The sequence below is a fragment of the Musca autumnalis genome, unplaced genomic scaffold (genome assembly GCF_047663935.1).
Source record: "Musca autumnalis isolate F117 unplaced genomic scaffold, ASM4766393v1 scaffold_2, whole genome shotgun sequence".
Lineage (NCBI taxonomy): Eukaryota > Metazoa > Arthropoda > Insecta > Diptera > Muscidae > Musca > Musca autumnalis.
In genome coordinates this window covers 164,021,582-164,043,041 of record NW_027411755.1, presented here as the reverse complement: position 1 = coordinate 164,043,041, position 21,460 = coordinate 164,021,582, and the positions used below count along the sequence as shown (strand labels likewise).

Below are 21,460 nucleotides of genomic sequence, written 5' to 3'. Positions count from 1 at the left end.
GCACTTTCATTTGATACCCATATTGATGGAATTGATAAAACCTACGTTATCCGCCATTTTGTAGCGGCCGCCATCTTGAATTTATAGTGATAATGAATAAACATAATTGTATTGCCCCCAAAGTCCAAAGTGTATACAAAATGTCAGGTTAATCGGTTGACAGGAAGAGGGTGAAATTTGATGCACTAAATTTGACCCAAGAATAAAACAAACAGGCTGAGTTAAATAAAACCGTTTAATTAACCTAAATTAGCAATACCAAAAAATAAAACGCCAAATATTTTATTAGACTTACAATATAACTTTATTTGTTAAATTTTCGTGGAAAATCGATACACTAACAAATACATACAAAAATATAAGATTATTTTTACTTTAGGTTCGCTTAAATGACAGTTGACATAACATAAAAATATATTCACCTCATCATCTTCGTTTATAATTTATATTTTAATAAATAAGCAATAGAAATGCAATAGAAATATAATGGAACAATATTATTTCGACATAAAATATATGTATGTAGACGATTTCTATTAAAGTGTATAAAGTTGTGTTTATATATAATTAAAGAAAAAAACTAAACAATATATGATTAGGAAAATTATATAGGCAGTTTATATAAAGAAGACTATTAACAAAATAAAAAAAAAAATAATAAAAAATAACCAGTAAATTCCGAACTTTATGTAGAGTAATTGAGAATGAAAAAGTTTTCTTTAATTATTTTTTTGTAACTTTTATATAAAAATTTTTCGATTATAAAAAAGTGCATTCATATATAATAAGTCTTTAATGTTTATAACAATTAGTTAATAGATAACTGATTTAGGTAGAAGAACTACATAGTTTTGCTTTCTCCTAAATATTTGTTTTAGTTTTTATTTTTACCAAACGTTACGATTTTGGTAAAAGTATTTATTTACATGCATATTATATTTTCTAACAATATTATTTTTTTATTAAATTATTTACATTAGTTATACATAGTAGTTATAGTTTAATTTTTTATCGTTCGTTATAAGTAAAGAAAAATATTTTAGTTTTCTAAGGAAAAACAATTTCTATAAGAACAACGTTTTAAAGCCTCTCAAAATTTGTTTCGGCTTGAAAACTAGATAAAAATTCTTCGCTCTTTTCTTTTTCTAACTAATGGCGGACTTATTGGATTTTGTTGTTGAAGATTTTCACAAAGGAATAGTTGTTAAAACTACATAAAAAATATTTTTTAAAAAATGTGTTCCTTAATTTACAATGTTGCTATGAATGGTGTTAAATCGGGGAACTTAAAGAGGTTTTGTGGTCTTGAACGTTGTACACGTGATGGCGGCACTGAGGCACCCTGTCTTGCTTGGGCATTAAAGTTGCCACCATTTTGTCCTGTCAAATAGATGCCACACTGTGAATTGCATACTTCATCGCGGAGAATGGCTTCCTTCGGCCATTGACGTATCAATTGACCACAGTCTGTGATGCGTAGTGAAGCACATTGGGCCTAAGGGGAAAGAGAAGAAAGAGATTCATTTAAATAAATATTGTTTATTATTTAGAACATTAACTTACGCCTTCAGTGGAGCAAACACAGCTGGTACATGGTGAGGGGAAAGCAGATTCACCAACTCTCACATGACGATTTCCAATCTGACAGCCTTGAACATTTTCACGCCAAGCACTCAAATCGATCTGTGGCATTGAATGGCATGGGACACGTGGATTCCTGAAGAAAACCAGTGAAAAATAAATAATAAATAATTGAACAAATACTTTTAGGGGTCCGTCATGTTTTAAAGAATACTTTTTTGAGGAGACTGGATTATTTAAAAAATGTTTATTGAGGGCATTGAATTTAAAAAAAAAAAACATTTTTTGAGAGACTCCGATTTATTAAAAATATTATTTTAAGGGATTCTATAAAGAACATTTTTGAGGGACGTGGAATTTAAAAAAAAAAAATATATATTTCGGGGGACGCGGAATTTAAAAAAAAAAATATTTTTCTAGGGACGTGGAATTTTTAAACAATATATTTTGAGGAACGTTGATATTTAAACGATATTTTTTGAGGGACGTGGATGTTTTAAAAAATATTTCTGGAGGGACGTGGATTTTTTAAAAATTATTTTTGAGAAGCGTATTTTTTAAAAAAATATTTCTTGAGAGACGTGGATTTTTTAAGAAGTATTTTTTAAGAAGCGTATTTTTAAAAAAAAAATTCTTGAAAGACGTGGATTTTTTAAGAAGTATTGTTTGTGTTACTTGGATTTTTTAAAGAAAACGGATTTTTTAAAAAAATATTTGTTGAAGAAAAAGGATTTAAAAAAAAAAACATTTTTTGGAAAAAACGGAGTTTTTAAAAAATATTTGTTGAGAAAAGTGAATCGTTTAAAACATTTTTTCTTGAGAGACGTAGATTTAAAAAAATAATTCTTGAGAGACGTAGATTTATTAAAAATAATTTTTTGAAGGACGTGTATTTAAAAAAATTAAAAGGGACGTGAGTTAAAAAAATAATATTTGAGAGTCGTGGATAAAAAAAAATATTTCTTGAGAGACCTGGATTTAAAAAAAAACTATTTCTGGAGAGATGTGGATTTTTGAAAAACAATATTTCTTGAGAGACGTGGATTTCTTTCAAAAAATATTTCATGAGAGACGTTGATTTTTTTAAAAAAATATTTTTTTAGAGACATTGAAAAGTTAAAGCGTTGTGGATTTAAATATAATATTATTTGAGAGTCGTGCATTAAAAAAATTTGAGAGTCGTGGATTTAACCAAAATTTTTTCTAGAGGGTCGTGGATTAAAAAAAATGTTTCTTCAGAGTCGTTGATTAAAAAAATATTACCAAAGAGACGTTGATTTCTTTAAAAAAATATTTCTTGAGAGACGTGAATTTTTTTAAAATAATATTTCTTGAGAGACGTGGATTTCATTAAAAAAATATTTCTTGAGAGACGTGGATTTCTTTAAAAAATTTATTTTTTGAGAGTCGTGGATTTAAAAAAAAATATTTTTGAGAGTCGTGGATTTAAAAAAAAAATGTTTCTTGAGTGGCGTGGATTAAAAATAAATATTTTGTTGAGAGTCGTGGATTTAAAAAAATATTTTTTGAGAGACCTAGATTTAAAAAAATATTTCTTGAGATTCGTGGATTTAAAAAAAAATATTTTTTGAGAGACCTAGATTTAAAAAAATATTTCTTGAGATTCGTGGATTTAAAAAAAAATATTTCTTGAGATTCGTGAATTAAAAACAAATTTCTTAAGAGTCTCGGATTAAAAAAAAATAGTTTTTGAGAGACCTGGATTAAACAAATATATCTTGAGAGATTTGGATTTAAACAATATTTCTTGAGAGACGTGAATTTAAAAAAATAAAACTTGGATGTTTTAAAAAAATATTTCTTGAGAGACGTGGATTTTCTTAAAAAAAATATTTTCTAAGAGTCGAGGATTTTTTAAAAAAATATTTTTAAGAGACGTGGATTTAAAAAAAATATTTTTAAGAGACTTGGATTTTTAAAAATTGTATTTCTTGAGGAACGTGAATTTTTTAAAAATATTTTTTAAGAGGCGTAGATTAAAAAAAAGTATTTCTTGAGAGACCTCGATTTTTTAAAAAAATACCTATTTAAGCGGCGTGGATTTTTTAAAAATATTTCTTGAGAGACCTCGATTTAAAAAAAAAAATACTTTTTTATTTTTTGAAAAAAATATATATTTTTTAAGAGACGTAGATTTAAAAAACGTAGGGGATGAATGATACCAAGCAACGGTCTTGACCGGCTTTAACACGGCAAAGCCCAGGATTTATCTTGGTCCCTCTCTCATCTCAAGTGGACACTGACCTACCTCCCCGTGGTGTCACCTGGGGAACTGCCTTTAACACCCGTTAAAGGTAGTGAGCTAACATGTGCCGCGCGTTAACCCATAAGAACGTTAAAAACTTGGGTTTGGGCGTCGGGTTAGTAACCCTCCCCTAGAAAAAACATCCTACTATGAAAAAACAAAAGAAAAGAAAAACAAACCCCTCTAAAGTTGACGAACCCCGCAAACGTTTTAAGGACCATGATCTGCGAATCTGCACCTGGAATGTTCGCACTCTTTATAGAAAAGGTGCAGTCTTCGCATTGTCGACGTACTTGAAAAGTACAAGGCCGATATTACTGCCATACAGGAAATACGATGGATTGGGAAAGGCGTCACAAGAACACCTAAAGGTGACGCACTGTATTATAGCTGCCATGACGTAAAGCATGAGTTTCGCTGCGGATTCGTAGTTAGTCGGAGACTAAAACATCTGGTATCCAGCTTCACCCCAGTGAATGAAAGACTTGCTGCAATTCGAATAAAAGCTAAATTCTTCAACATCAGCTTTATTTGCGCTCATGCTCCCACTGAAGAAAAGGACGAACAGACCAAAGATATATTTTACGAGTGCTTAGAAGAAACATATGACCATTGTCCTGCCCATGACATTAAAATCATTATTGGCGATTTTAATGCCAAAATTGGAAAGGAGACTATCTTTGGCCCAATATTCGGAATAGTCTCCACAGTGAAACATCTGACAATGGTATGAGGCTGATAGACTTTGCAGCTGCAAAAAACATGGTAGTTAGCAGTACCAGATTTAATCATCTCGATATTCATAAGGGCACCTGGCTGTCTCCAGATCAAGGAACAAATAATCAAATTGATCATGTTGTTATAGATGGAAGACATTCATTGAGCGTATTGGATGTACGATCGTTCCGAGGCGCAAACATTGATTCGGATCACTACCTTGTTGCAGGTACGTAACCGTCTAAACGTTGCAAATAAAGCACGAACAGACACAACATGGAAGTTGGAGATGGATAGGCTGCAAACACAACGGATAGCCACAGCATATTCCACTCAACTAGCCCAATTGCTTAATGAGAGCACTCCTTGTGCCGATAACATAACAACACAATGGCAAAATATTGTCCACTCCATGCAAACACCCGCAAAATCTATACTTGGATACCAGAGACCTCCACAAAAGACTTCATGGTATGACCAGGAGTATCGAGCTGCTACCTAAGAGAAAAATGCTGCATATAGAGCTACTTTACAATCATTAGCAACGCGTAGCTCACGAGAGAGATATCGGGAGAAAAGGAGAGAAGAGAAACGTATTTTCCGCAAGAAAAAGAGAGAAATGGAAAAGCGGGAGTGTGAAAAAATCGAGATGTACTGGAGCCAGAATGAAGTTCGAAAATTCTACCAAAGAGTGAAACATCAAACAGATAGCTTTGGTACAGGCACATCCTTCTGTAGAGACCAGCAAGGTAATCTGGTAACAGATACAGATAGCGTGCTCAGGATATGGAAGGAACATTTCTCCAATCTGCTCGTATCCAATAGTAGCGAAAACGACAATGATACCACAGATCCAATCCCAGAAGATGGTATAGAATGTATACCGCCCGGCCAAGATGAGGTAAAAACAGCAATCAACCGGCTGAAGAATAAAAAAGCAGCAGGAGCCGATGGCTTACCAGCCGAGCTGTTTAAAACCGGAGGCGACGCGCTGATAAGGTGTATGCATCAGCTAGTTAGCACCATCTGGCAGGAAGAACGCGTACCCGACGATTGGAACCTGAGCATCCTATGTCCCGTCCACAAGAAAGGAGATAAGACTGTATGCTCAAACTATAGGGGCATAAGTCTTCTCCCTATTGCCTATAAGATAGTGTCAGGGATATTGTGTGAACGACTAAAGCCAATGGTCAACGAAATAATTGGACCATACCAATGTGGCTTTAGACCTGGCAAGTCCACCATTGACAAGATATTTACCCTGCGGCAAATCCTAGAGAAGACCCAAGAGATGCAGATCGACACATTTCACCTTTTTGTCGATTATAAAGCAGCATTCGACAGTCCCCTCCGATCAAAGGTATTCCACGCAATGTCTGAATTTGGTATCCCCGCAAAGCTCATCCGGCTTTGTAAGATGACATTAACTGATACTAGGCCCTCAGTTAAAATTGGAAAGAATCTCTCCGAAGAATTTTGTACCAAAAGAGGTTTCAGACAAGTAGACAGCCTTTCGTGTGATCTTTTCAACATTTTGCTGGAAAAGGTAATACGAGATGCAAATGTCAAAAGAAATGGCACAATTTACACCAATAGTCACATGTTACTTGCCTATGCTGATGACATAGACATCATGGGACGAACAGTAAAGGAAGTAACTGATACCTTTATGAAGGTCGAAGCAGAATCTGCGAAAGTGGGTCTGGCGGTAAACGGCGAAAAGACCAAATTGATGGTGTCGACGCGCAAAGCGTCCATAGAGCTCGGACCAACCGTGGAAGTTGGTACCTACAATTTTGAGGTAGTTAAAGACTTCGTCTACCTCGGCACTGCCATAAACACAACAAACAACATCAGTTGTGAAATAAGAAGAAGAATTGTATTGGCCAACAGATGCTACTACGGTTTAAGTAAGCAATTTAAAAACAAAGCCACATCTCGTCAAACAAAAATAACACTATACAAAACGCTGATACTACCCGTGCTAATGTATGACTCCGAAGCATGGGTACTTGCGCAAGCATATAAGGCAGTGCTTGGTGTGTTTGAGAGGAAAATTCTTCGAAAGATCTACGGGCCGATTTGCGTTGACAGTGAATATCGATGTCGTATGAATCACATAAGCTATACAAAGACATGAATATAGTTAAACGTATTGGGATACAACGCGTTGGCTAGGCCATATCTTAAGAATGAGAGATGATGAACCCGCTTAAAAGCCGTATGAATACATGCCACATGGCGGAGCATACAAGTGGATGAAGAAATGAAAAGGTGCGGTATTCCAGAAAGCGGATCGAAAAACAGAGGGAATTGGAGATCTTTTCATAGTTCGGTCTATGCAACAAATGTTCTGTAATGGGCCAGCTAAGTAAGTAAGTAAGGATTCTTTAAGGGACTTTTAAGTGATGTGGATTCTTCAAGGGACTTTTATGAGGGACGTGGACTCTTTAAAGGACTTTTTTGACGACGTGGGACGTGGATTTTATAAGTTTTTTTGAGGTACGAGGATTTTTAATAAAAATACTTTTTGATGGACGTGGATTTATAAAAAATATTTTTTAAGGGACGTAGATGTTTAAAAAAATATTTATTAAAAAAAATATTTTTTGAAGGGCGTGGATTCTTTAAGCGACTTTTATGAGGTACGTGGACTCTTTAAGGGACTTTTTGAGGACGTGGGACGTGGATTTTATATATTTTTTTTTCTGAGGGACGAGGATTTTTTGTAAACATATTTTTTGAGGGACGTGGATTTTATAATTTTTTTGAGGGACGAGGATTTTTAATAAGAATATTTTTTGAGGGACGTGGGTTTTAAAAAATATTGTTTGCTTACGTGGATTTGTTTAAATATTTTGAGGCACTTTAATTTAAAAATAAAATATTGTTTTGGTGGACGGGGATTTTTTAAAGAAATATTTTTTTAAGGGACGTGTTTTTTATAAATATATTTTGAGGAACTTTTTTTAATATATATTTTTTGAGGGACTTGCATTTTTTAATATTTTTGGGGACTTGTAATTTTTTTAAAAAAAATTGTTTGAGGCACGTGATTTTGTTTATAACATTTCTTTCTGAGGGACGTGGATTTTTTAAAAAATAGTTTTTGAAGGACGAGAAATTTTTTAAAGAATTATTTGAGAACCTTGGTTTTTTTATAAAATAATTGTTGAGGTACGGATTTTATTGAAAAATGTTTTTTTTTTTAAAGGGTTAAAAAACAATTTTTGCAACAAATCTTAGGTTATTAAGCTCGAATCCAACAAGAATTTAAATAAACAATTTTATGGCCCATTAGACATGTATTTTTTAAAGAATATTTATTAAGGGTCCATCAGAATTGGTTTTTTTAAAGAAATATTTTTGAGGGTCCATCAGAGTGAAATTTGTTGCAGAATGTTTGTTGAGGGTCTATTAATTGATTTCCTATACATTTATGGGAAAGAAGATGTCGGAAAACAAAATGTTTTTAATACTCACAAGAAATTGCTGGGCAAATCAAAGGCAGCACGTTGCATATCTCCGCTAATTTCCAAATTTTCACAAGTAATCTTGGCCAATGTGGTTTTACGGATTTCAGCCAATTGAGCTTCGGTAAATTTAACTTCAGCATTTTGATTTTCATACCTACAAGACAAACATCAGTTATTAATCTCTCCTCCTTCCCAGGAAATTAATGACAACTTACCAGAAACGATCGCACTTTCTCAACTGTCTGAATTGGATACCAATAATACAGGCCAATGTGGGACCAACCAAACCACCTTGCAATGGTCGCTCTGTCATGGCACCAGGGAATAGATCAATATCATCAACAGTGGGATAGATTTTCTTGAAACGGGCAATAACTTCGGCAGGGATTTCACGGCTTAAATCATTCCAGGTGGTGGCACGTTTCAAGTTACACAAGGCACGATAGTTGTTGTATGATGGCAGACCGTGATCGCGACCTGGAAAGAGTTTATTTTGTTGTATTTATTTTAGGTCAAAAAATTTCTTAACGCTTACCTCTTTGAATATTCAAGGCAATCAAATCCACACCAGAGAAGGGAATCTTACGATCTTCAAACAAGTGATTGGTAACCTCACCGGTAATGAATTGATCCAGGGTTTCCATGGGAGTGGCCACCAAACCACGTAGAATTTCATCAATAATGCCAGGCTTTAAGGAGAAAAGAAGGATTTTTTAAATAAAATTAATTTCAATTTTCCCCCGGCAAAAATTGGAAATGTTTTCCAATATCAATTACCTGCAAAAGGGCATCCATTTTGAAGAAACCATCACGCAACAGAATTGGTGGATCAACGGGTTGGTGTTGGGGACTCAAACGAGGAATGTGAGGTCTCAACAACGAATGACCAATACGGAAAGCGGCAGCAGCAAATTCATTGAAAATAATTGGAGAGCATGAGGGGTTATAGTCCTTGTAGTATCCCTGAGGCAACAGCTTCAAACCATACAAATTGACGGCATTCCAACTCAAAATACGTGGCAAGAATTCATTGAAGGTGATGTGTTGCAGTTGGGCACTGACAATACGACGAGTGTGTTGATACAATTGATCACCATTCCAATGGGGATTAACACCACGCAGACCCTCAACAATGCGATTGTGCTCACGCAAGAACAATGTGTGGATGGCAGTCAAACCTGGCTGTTCAGAGGCACGATCATCACCAGCATCAAAGCACAAACGGCTACGTGATTTACACTCGGGATGGACATTGGTTTGGGGCAACAATTCCTTGCCGCGTATGGGATGGATGGTGGAATTCAAACGTCCCGAAAAACCACGCAAGCGATTGGCCACACAAGGATTTTCACCATAAATCATAGAAGCATCCAAGAAATGGGTATTCTGATTGATTTGATCACGGGGACCCAGGGTCAATTGACCAGGCAAAGATCTCATTGAGGGGAAGCACAAGCGTTCACCACTGGTCACGTTAACTTCGGGATAATAATAATCACCGGCCGGCACAGGGAAAGGATTACATTCAGGATGAACTGTCTGGGGAGAATTACATCTACGGCAACTGGGAATGGACTCGTGGAAACCTTTGTGAATGGGTGTCATGGTCAAATCGTGATCCAAGAATTGAGCAAACTGCATAGTCATCAAGGAGTAACGGGTATGCAGATTGGAAATATCAGGATGGATGACAGTGGATACAGTACGGGGATTTGGCAAAGGAGCACCAGTTACAGCCACCAATCTTGGTTTAGAGACACCATCATCATATTGGGCCGGCAAGAGACGTGAGAAGGTTGTCAAGGCCTTACCCCAGCTGGGGTTACGCAAATTGTTGCAATAACCAGTCATGGTACGGAATGGTGTTGTGGTGTCACAAGATACTGGGGGATCATCACATTCCTTTGTGGCTTGATGGGTGTTGGGCAAGAAACTGGAAATGTCAATGGTGGACAAAGTTTCGGTGAGGTCATTGCGATTGAAGTTGCTCAAGCTGGAATCAAAGATTTGACGTTTGCGACGATTGATGGAGTTCAAGGTATTGACAATTTCATTGGAAGCCAATTCATAGATCAAGGAGGAGTTGGCCAACAGCAGGGCTTGGCGATTGGCTTTGCTGAATGAGGCAGCCATACCTTCGGGACTTTTGGCACTGATGGCACCCTCTGTAAAATACAAAAATAATTTATATAAAAATGTAATTCTATGTTCTATTTACTTCTGCAACTTACGTGCCAACCAGGCTTCATATTCAAAACGTTTACGTTCTTCCAATTCAATTTTGGCCCTTTCCACAGCGGCTTCCAATAGATCGGGGCTCAATTCACTAATGACTTCCTTTACCTCAGGTTCAACTTCAACATGTTCAATGGGTTCGACATCATCGTTACTTGATTGCCAGGGGCGCATGTCGAATTTGGGAATTTGGTCACAGCCCAAGAGAGTGTTCCTGCAAAATAAAAATCACACATTTTTAAATTCTAAGGTTTTGCTAGAAATCATCCTAACTTACAAGAAATTATCCGGGGCAATAAAGGCCTTTGATTGAGCTTCCGTAACTTGATTCGAAGCACACAACAAACCAGACAAGGTAGTTTGACGTATAGCCTGCAACTGTTCCAAACTGAACGATGATGGTGGAATATCGTTTTCATACCAGAAACGATCGGTCTTTTTCAAGTGTTCAAATTGCAATGTCAACAAACAGGTAATGGTAGGGCCAAACAATGCACCCACAGCAGGATCTTCAAGTAGGGCTCCAGTCAATAAATCAACATCATTTGCCGTTTGATAGATATCACGTAAATTGGTAATGTATTCTTCAGGAATAGTTGAGTATTTCGAGAGATTGTCGAACGTAATGTTGGCATTATCATTGAAACGTTTTTCACACAAATCCAAGGCTTGGACATAAGGTGGGATGCCATGATCACGACCACGATGTAAAGCCAAGGCCAAATCACTCCAACCTTCTTCATTGACTGTGGAGGGCAAGAGCGACTTCTGCAAAGCTTGTACCGACAACAATTGGGCAGCAGACATGGTGTGGGAGAGCTAGGAGATTGAGATGAAAGAAATATTGATGTTATGGAAGATGGCTTGATTTTTTGCAATAAACTTACCATTTCTGGTGGATACATGGTGAGGAAAGCCGGCATGGCACTGGTGGCAAATTCATTGTAGATACCTCCACGGTTTGTACTGGAGTAGTTGGTGGAATGTTTTTCAGCAGCAAGTCTAAAAACGAGGAAGGAGGGGTAAATGTTAATAGATATTTCAAGGACTAAATACATGCAGAAAAATATATGTTAGAAATATGTCTGTGTCCAAACAAATATATGTTTTGCAACATTTAGTAACATATCTCAATTTTATTTGTTTGAGTACCAACATGTTTTTTTTTATGTTAGAACATATTTTTTATGGGTGGATAGAGGATTTTTGTCATAGAGAGTAACAACAGGGCTCTCGCGGCTGCGAAATGCCATTTTATTATAAAGATCTGTGTGTAATGTGTAATAGGAGACGCAATAACCAACGTAGCAAGCGAAGAGGAAAAGAAAAAAATGGTATTAATTATGTTGTTCTTTTTTCTTCAGTTCTCTACATACAATCGTTGAGTAAATACGGTAAAGTGAGTGAATAAATCATTGTTGTGTTTTGTTTTTTTTTAAAGAAATTGTGATTTTTAGTAAATTAAATTCCCAATACATTTTATAATTGAATCAAAAAGGTGAATGGAAATATGTTATTGGACAAGGAAGATATCGCATTCAATATTGGTAATTACATTTTTTATATACATACATAAATATGTATATTTGAAAGATGGATGTATCTATTTATTACATTATGTAATCATTTAGGGTGCCACCGTGGTGCAATGGTATGTACACCCGCCTTGCACGCTGAAGGTCGTAGATTCGATTCCGCGGCCAGTCAACATCAAAATTTTCAACGGTGGCAAAATACCCCTTAGTAATGTTGGCGACATTTCCTGAGTATTTCAGTCATGTAAAACTTCTCTACAAAGTGGTGTCTTAAGACACGCCGTTCGGACTCGGCGATAAACAGTAGGTCCCATATCCTTGAGCTAATATGAATCGGGGTGCACTCATTGATATGAGAGAAGTCTCCATTGTCCCGAATGGGATGTTTGTAGAACAAAAAATTGTATGTAATTATTTGATTCCAGTTGCTGATTTCCCGCTGATGATTTCAACTTTGAGGAAGTTGTGTTTTATTTCACAACTAAGGAGAAGCGTTCAACGATGTTTCTATATATATTTTTTCGTTTTGAAAGTGCGACTTTTTATAAATTATTTCATTAATTTTTTCTTTTCTTAAAGTCTGTTGTGTATTTCTTTGGAATTTTTTAAGTACCTATGTGTCTGTTGTTGCTTTTGCTTTTTTTCTATGCCTTTCAATAAAACCACTACCATTGTGAAATAAAACACAACTTCCTCAAAGTTGAAATCACTGCATGTGTAGATTTTTTGTGGCGTTTGGGTTTGTATTTGTTTGCACCCAAACATATAATTTGTTTGCACCCAAACATATAATTTGCTTCCATCCAAACATATAATTTGTTTGCAGGTCCCAAACATATGTTATGTTTGGAACCGATTGCAAACAAATATATGTTTGCTGCAAAATATGTTTGGGATATATGATAGAGAGTCGTTTTTTCCTCCGTGTAAAGTCTATGAGTTACATGGTATAAGATCCGATCAACCTGTCTTCTGTAGTAGACAGAAGAATACTTATTAAGGTATTCTTTAATAGACAGAAGACCTTTTAAGGTCTTCTCTAGTAGACAGAAGACATTTTAAGATATTTTATAGAAGTCCTTTTAAGGCCTTCTTTAGTGTACAGAACAACTTTTATGTTCTTATTTAGTACACAGAAGAAGTTTTGAGGTCTTCTTTAGCTTACTAACGACATTTAAAGGTCTTATATAGTAGACAGAAGACCTTTTAAGATCTTATATAGTAAACAGAAGTCCTTTTAAAGTCTATAGTAGACAGAAGACATTTTGAGGTCGTCTTTAGTACACAGAAGACCTTTTAAGGTACACAAAAGATCTTTTAAGGTCTTTTAAGGACTTCTTTAGTATATGGAAGAACTTTTCAGGCCTTACCTAGTAGACAGAAGATCTTTTGAGGCCTTCCGTAGTAGACACAATACGTTTGAGGGATTCTCTGTTAGACAGAAGACCTTTTAAGGTCGTCTTTAGTATGAAGGAGACCTTATAAGGTTTTTTAGAATACAGAAGACTTTTAAAGATTTTCTGTAGTGGACAGAATACCTTTAAGGGTAGGCAGAACCTCTTTTAAGATCCTCTATATTATAAAGAAGACCTTTAAAGGTCTTTTGTAGTAGTCAGAAGGCCTTAAGGTCTTCTTTAGTGGACAAAGTATCATCTAAAATCGTATCTAATAGACAGATGACTTTGAAGATATTCTATAGTAGACGGAAGTTTTTTTAAGGTCTATAGTAGACAGAAGACATTTTGAGGTCGTCTTTAGTACACAGAATATGTTTTGAGGTCTTTCTAAGTACGCAGGAGACTTTATAAGGGTTTAAGAAGACAGAAGGCGTTTAAAGATATTCTGTAGTGGACAGAATACCTTTTAGGGTAGACAGAAACTCTTTTAAGATCATCTATAGTAGACCTTTAAAGTCTTTTGTATTAGACAGAATACTTACTAAGGTCTTCGCTAGTAGACAGAAGACCTTTTAATGTCTTCTTTACTGGACAAAGGACCTTCTAAAGTATTATCTAGTAGACATAAGAGCTTTGAAGATCTTCTAAAGTAGGCAAAATACATTTTATTGCCTTCTCAAGTAGACAGAAGACTTTTTAAGGTCTTTTATAGTAGACAATAGAGTTCTTAAGGTCTTCTATAGTAGGCAGAATACTTTTTAGGGTATTCTCTAGTAAACAGAGGACCTTTCAAGTTCTTCACTAGTAGACAGAAGACCTTTTAAGGTCTTCTAGAGTAGACAAAAAACCGTTTAAGCTCTTCTATTGTAGACAGAAGTCCTTTGAAGGCCCTCTTTAATACACATAAGATTTTTAAGGTATTCTCTAGTAGAAAAATATCTTTTGAGGCCTTCTCTAGCAGATATAAGACCTTTTAAGTTCCTCACTAGTAGATTGAAGACCTTTTAAGGTCTAATTTAGTGGACAGAAAACCGTTAAAAGTCCTCTATAGTAGACGGAATTTCTTTTAAAGTCTTCTCTAATAGACAAAACACCTTTCTTTCTACTAAAGAAGACCTTCTCTTGTAGACGGAAAACCTTTAAAGGTTTTCACTAGATGTCTTCTGTAGTAGACAGAATAACTTTTAAGGTCTTAACTAGTAGACATAAGACCTTTTAAAGGATTCCTAAAGTCATCCAAAGCCTTGGGCCCTAGTGGAACCTACGTGATGAGCCGGGAGTTGAGTATCTCACAAAAGTCTAGAAAATAGACAGGGTGGTCCTGCTTCTGAAGCTAGACAAGGATGCCAGCAAAGATAAATCGTACAGAGCGATTTTGCTTTTGTCGCCTGTAGAAAAGACTCTTGAGGCTTCACTCATCCCCAACATGGTTTCCGTAAGCAGCACAACACGACAACAGCTCTGCACGTTATCCCACACATATTTGTCGAGAACTCAACAAGAGCAAGCCGTGCGATAGAACAATGATGGTGGCACTCGACTTATCGAAAGCCTTCGATAGAGTCAAACACTCTAAGCTGTTTGAGGACATTAAGCATACTACCCTCCATCGAAGCTTGCAACGTTAGATAATCAACTTTATGTTTGGACCGCAGTCGTACGTGGAACTCAGAAATAAGAAGTCCAAGCCCCGTAGAGTGAAACAGGGAGTTGGAACTGTTTAAACTCTACCTCGCACGTATTCCACCCCCTCCACACGATTGAGCGATCTTGACGTCAGGAACCTTCCCTGATGTCATTTGTGAAAGGATGAACTCCTATTTCATTGATAAATTGACTGACATTTTTCCATGCGAGGAACATGCAAAAATCCGACACTAAATATACGGACACTCTGTTTACCACATGGCCTGTAGGGGTGAACCCAGAATTGAGAGTCATGGTCGATGGTAGCAGAATTTCGACCACTAACTAACCCAAGATTCTACGGGTCACATTTGACAGCATTTTAACGTCCTGTTTAAACTCTACCTCGCACGTATTCCACCCCCTCCACACGATTGAGCGATCTTGACGTTAGGTACCTTCCCTGATGTTATTTGTGAAAGGCTGAACTCCTATTTCATTGATTAATTGACTGACATTTTTCCATGCGAGGAACATGCAAAAATCCGACACCAAATATACGGACACTTTGTTTACCACATGGTCTGTAGGGATGAACACAGAATTGGGAGTAATAGTCGATGGTAGCAGAATGTCGACCACTTACTAACCCAAGATTCTACGGGTCACATTTGACAGCATTTTAACGTCCGCCGCGAATGCCACGCCTAAGATGTAGGAACAAGGTCCTCAAGTCCCTAGTCGGCAGAACATGTGCTGCAAATCAAGAAACCTTGTTGACCACATATAACTCGATTGGTCGGTCTGAGGTAAGCAGTGCGGCGACAATATGGTCTGACATGAGAGCCCTTCTGGGCATGTAATGATTTAGAAGGGACCTCTCCTTCCAATTTTGTAAGAAAGAATCTCTAGGTCCAGAAGCTTATCAAGAATGTTTAAATAGTATTCACACAACAGCAGTCGCAGGTGCCATAAACAACTATTTAATGTGGCGTCATACTCTATTCGACTCGCCGTTGGAACTCGGTCACATGTCATTGTCATTGAGTTAAAAATATAATCCCGCTGTATTTATTGATAAATGAGATGTTCTCTTATTGTCCCTACGACGATGTACGTGGTAAATTATTTATTGTTAGCTATTAGAATGACTATCAGCTACAAACGTGGACTTTTTTATGAATATTCTTTTAAGCACTAACAGAGCTGTAAAAGCAAATTTCTATTTAACTTACCTCAAACCTTCTTTGGCTGTTGTTTCTTGTCCCAAAACTAATGGCAGGAATTCATTATAGGTAATATGTTGAATCTGGGCAATGATAATACGTCTGGCCTCCAAGAAGACATCTTCCTCAGACCAATCGGTGTTCAAGTGAGCTAATTGTTCGGCAATTTTATTGTGTTCCTGTAACAAGGCACGATGCAAGGCACCAGTGGCACCGGGGACACGGCAATATTTGCAAGACTCAACCTTCACACCACCACTAATAAAGGTACGGATATCGTGGAATTCTTGCATGGTAGAACCATAAAGGCCACTGGCATCGATGTAGGCCGAAGCGACATTCATTTGTTCACGTTGATCTAAAACGAAAAAACGAACAATTCAATAAAATGTAACAAACAACAATTGTTTTTTGTTTATAACTCACGTTTATTACATGTCTCAGCATCATAGCCCGGCGCTGAACGTCTATACTCCTTGCAGTCTTCACCTGATCTCACATAACATTGTTCAATTTCATGAGGGTTACGTTCCAAACTCTTGCGACAACATTTACCATCAATAGGCAATTGACTAACTTCGTACAAATCATTAGCCAAAAGTTGACCCCAGGCGGGTAACATAGCTGTGATGTGTGGATGTCTCAGATCACCATCAATGTGTTTTTGCAATTGTTCAATGACAAATTCAGCATCAGGCAATGCATGTCTACCATGTGATGTCCGTGGAAGACTAACACCATCAGCATAATTAGCCGATAGGAGGCGCATGAAAATATCACCTCTTGCACCCCATTTACGATGTGACACATTGTTACATTCGCCGGTGGGTAAACGATATTTACTTGGTGGACAAACATCAAAACCCTTAGCGCCATCAGCGTCTTCGCCATTGCATGAGGTAAGCGTACGCGCCCTCTCCAATTGTAAAGCTTTTAGAGCATTATCTTCGAGATCCTCGGGGGTACGCAGCAGGTATGCCGGTGAACTTAAGCACCTAAAATGAGATAAGATAACAATGACAAATTAATTTCAATTCTATTTCAAACCAATTTAGGATTAAAGTTTTATATATTTTTCGAAGGATTGACAAAGTTTTTTAGATTGTTAGATGTTTATAGACCGCTAACCCTTTAATAAGGCCTTCAAGGACTATCGGATAATAAGAATTAAATTTATTAATGTTTATGGTTGTCATTGTAATTTACTCTATAGACTTTTCAGATGCAGACAGTACACTTCTTAGGGTGAGTATTTGGGGCGGAGGTACAACAGATGGTGTCTAAGCTGGATGTAAATCATTCAGAAGTATTCTCGAAATTTCATTACATGCCTTAACGCCATCTATGTATATGACGTATTCAACATTCCTGTTATGTGATTAAAACTGATGAGCATACTTTTAGGTTAGTTTATACATTTTTGTGTTCTTCGATTTATTGAATTGTGTGATTGACTTAACAAGGTATTTTCATGCCTTGTCTTCGTAGAATCATAATAAGAAAGGTGCCAAGGTCTTTCCAAAAGCTATGAAAGTCGCCTAAAGTGCGCAATGTTCTTATAGCGTCATCTATACTTCATATTAAGGATTGATAGTGAACGTGTTGTCTGAGAAATAAAGATTTATGGGCGTATTTATAGGCATATTATTGAAATGAAAATCCTGTCGTATCACGAGGGGAGGTGAGGTTTTGTAAATTCTGACTTTTAATTATATCTTAGTAGTAGTGTAAAAAATCTCGTACCTGTCGGACTTTTATCAACCAGTTGATAAAATGGTTGATAATAAAGAGATTATTTTTAAACTGACTATAAACTGGTTTAAAAGTCATCTTAAGACCAACCACTTTGAACAGGAAAAAATGTCGACAATTGCCCATTTGTGCACTACTTTCCAACTAACTTAAATTGGTTGAAAAGTCATTTAGAGATCAACCACTTTGGAAACAAGAACATATACCTTCTACAAAGTATTGGTGCATGCCGAAAAAATAAGGCGAAAATGTTTAAATAATTCAAATTTCTATTTTCTTAATAACCTTCAGATAAATGCAGCATTCAATAATAGAAGCTAGTGTTAATGGACTGAACATATTATTCATATTGTTCAGGTTTAAAAAAGGAACACGAAGGAAATATACAAATTTGCCCCCTTTCTTCTCTCTAACAAAACATAACAGGGAGAGAGAGAGAGAATATGAAAAGACAAAGTCATAAAAACACACAAAAACAAAAATTGCTTTCTTTTTTCACATTGTCATTTAAACTGACTACAAATAGGCTAAAAAGTTAGTTTATAATCAGTTGAAAAGTAATCTAGCGATGGACAATGCTGACTTGTAAAAATAGTCAGTTCGTACAAGAGAAAATAATCGATAAAAAGTCGGTTATGTTTACAAAAAGAGATAGTTTTAAGTTAACTTTCTGTCCCTGCAGGTGTACTGGTGTGAATGTAATAGTAATAGTTAAAACAAATCAATCGTCTATGTCGATAGGTAAAAAAACACTAACAATGTGTGGTAGACCTAAGTCCTAATTTAAAATTAAATTAATTTAATTAAATTTGAATGTTTAATTAAATTTTACTTTTTTTGCTTTAATTTTTTGTTTGTTTTTAATTTGTTTTAATTTTTAAATTAATTTTAAATATATGCCGCATTTTCGTATGTGCAAAAGAAGTTGTGGAAGTGTGGATCATAAATTTTTACGCGTTTATCAAAAGTGGCGCCCAGTACTAGCAAAATAATTTGAAAGTCAATAAAAAAATTCGAAAATTTTGTTATGGACTGCATCCTATCCTATCCTTTACTATCCTGAAAAAAGCTGTGCTAAACGATTAGTAAAAATGACATGCTTAATAACTGGAATGGACTACATCTTGTGGGTGACACGCTCTTGTAAAAAGCATGAGAGAAAATGCATAATTTGATGTCATTGCAGATCATTTGTACTTACGATATCACTGCATCGTTGGAAGCAAACTTTTTCTTGAGATTATTCCACAAACAGACCAAATTAAAACAGTCAACACCAAAAACATAATTTTTCGTTATTTGAATACCATTTGGGCGGAGGTTTTGGAACGTTCGGTTCATCATCGAGAGAAGTATAAAGAATGAAATTGTTGATTTGTAACAAATACAACAAAGACTACTAACAATTATAGTGAGAGAGTTGTGTGAAAGAGTAGTCTTAAATATTGGGTCATTTTGGGATCCATATGTCAGGAAATATTGACTTCCCTTAGAAAAAAATACAAAGCAGTGGTAACGGTCACAACGACTACCCGCTTTTAAAATTTCAATATTATCCGAGAAGAGGCCTTAAACTGAATTTCAGCGCTAAATTGTTGGACTTTGGTGGATTCATATAGCTTATCTTGGAAATTGATATGATATTGATCATTTTCGTTGGTCACGGTAGGACTTTTTTGAAATTGTATGCGTTTGTCATTATGTCAGGAAGGACGGGCGGACTTGTACACCAAATAATCAGACGATGAAAATTTAAAAGCAATCCTCAAATAGCCCTTAAACCGCACTGAAGCGAAATTTTAAACTATTGCGAGAGCAGACAATATTGTAGGCCTTTAAAAAATATTATGATGTGCAAAGGTTGGACCAATACCAGTCACTTCTGTCGATAATAATCGTGCGCATCAGCCATTATCTATGGAGGTTGACCGATAGGGCACATCTTCTACTTTGATTTATAAAGGGCAAAGCTTGAGCGTAATCGGTTAATTCGTTTAGGAGTTATCGTGTGCACCAGCCAGACAAGCGAATGGACTAGAGCTGGCAAAAAATCGATGGCACTATCGATAATATCGATTATTATTTAAAAATTCAATAGTTTTGCCTATCGATATTATCGGAATAAAAAACCCTAACCTGAAATCCATTGAAATAAATAGAAATTTCGCTGATTTTCGGTTATGTGTGTGTAAGAAAGTAAGTCCGTAGTCACACGTACACATTTTTCGGTAAAATAAAATGTATATTATATATTTTTTTAATTTTTTATAAAATAAAATCAGTTGTATATTCTCCTTTACATTTATGTGAACTACTTTTGCATAATTTCAAAAAAATCATTTACATTTCCGCCATTTTCATCTTCAAATTAATGGTGTTGACTACTTAACGATAATATCGATATTTTAAAACATTGTATCGAAAATATCTAATGTTGGGAATATCGATGGTTTGCCAGCTCTAGAATGGACAGGGTTAAATGGACTCCAAATTTTCTGAAACGGATTTAGGCCATTATTTCGATGATGCAAATTTTTGATTATATAATAGTGTAGGTACGCCTTGTTAGCGGTATAGAAAGGTCCCAACAAAAAAAAAAAAAAAAAAAAAACAAGTAAAAAAGCATTAAGTTCGGCCGGGCCGAACTTTTCATACCCTCCACCATAAAATATTCATTCCTGTCCCCAACTTTAAGTGAGTACGTTAAAATGTCAAATAATGTACATAAAATGCTTCATTCGGGAGGCCCTTTTTTATGGTGCCTATATCTAACTGTTGACAATTTTTGGTGGGCTAAAAATTGGGAGGTAATGTTATATAGGGGTTATAATAAAACTTGGGTCTATGTTGACAGTTTTTGATGGGAGCTTTTAATGTCAAATAACTCCTAATTCGGTTAAAAAATTTAGCTAGAATCCTCAAAATATCGAAAATCGGTACATAACGTGGGAACTTTTAAATTCCAAATTACAGAAAGTTCGTCCAAAAAATAAAGCTAAGGTACGGAAAATCGGGAGGTTTGTTTTGTTATATAAGTTTAGTTACACTTAAGAACCCTAAATGTCAAATTATAGCTATATCGGTCTGAAAATTTAGCTAAAAACGTCAAAATACCGTAAATCGGGGGGTACCGTTATATGGGGGCTATACCAAAACGTGGACCTATGTCCACAACTTTTGTTATATAAGTTTATTGATACTTAAGAACCCTAAATGTCAAATTATAGCTACATCGGTTTAATAATGTAGCTAAAAACGTCAAAATACTGTATATCGGGTGGTACCGTTATATGGGGGCTATAACAAAACGTGGACCTATGTCCACAACTTTTGTTATATATGTTTATTGATACATAAGAACCCTAAATGTCAAATTATAGCTAAATCGGTCTAAAAATGTAGCTAAAAACGTCAAAATACCGCAAATCGGGGGGTACCGTTATATGGAGACTATACCAAAACGTGGACCTATGTCCACAAGTTTTGTTATATATGTTTATTGACACTTAAGAACCCTAAATGTCAAATTATAGCTACATCGGTCTGAAAATGTAGCTAAAAACGTCAAAATACCGTAAATCGGGGGGTACCGTTATATGGGGGCTACACCAAAACGTGGACCTATGTCCACAACTTTTGTTATATAAGT

The 21,460-nt window shown here is 35.8% G+C and overlaps 1 protein-coding gene across 1 annotated transcript in view; it reads right to left on the bottom strand.

The window, feature by feature from the left end:
* Positions 1-280: 280 nt before the first annotated feature.
* LOC141394817 (uncharacterized) overlaps positions 281-21,460 on the bottom strand; it is a 154,916-nt gene continuing 133,736 nt past the window's right edge. The window contains exons 2-12 of the mRNA XM_073969718.1: positions 16,486-17,054; positions 16,069-16,417; positions 11,163-11,277; positions 10,553-11,094; positions 10,272-10,489; positions 8,818-10,205; positions 8,576-8,729; positions 8,256-8,517; positions 8,048-8,194; positions 1,564-1,717; positions 281-1,495 (exon numbers count right to left, since the gene is read on the bottom strand). Of these exons, the coding sequence (XP_073825819.1) occupies positions 1,250-1,495; positions 1,564-1,717; positions 8,048-8,194; positions 8,256-8,517; positions 8,576-8,729; positions 8,818-10,205; positions 10,272-10,489; positions 10,553-11,094; positions 11,163-11,277; positions 16,069-16,417; positions 16,486-17,054 (4,144 nt within the window). The 3' untranslated portion in view covers positions 281-1,249. The remainder of the gene's footprint in view (positions 1,496-1,563; positions 1,718-8,047; positions 8,195-8,255; positions 8,518-8,575; positions 8,730-8,817; positions 10,206-10,271; positions 10,490-10,552; positions 11,095-11,162; positions 11,278-16,068; positions 16,418-16,485; positions 17,055-21,460) is intronic.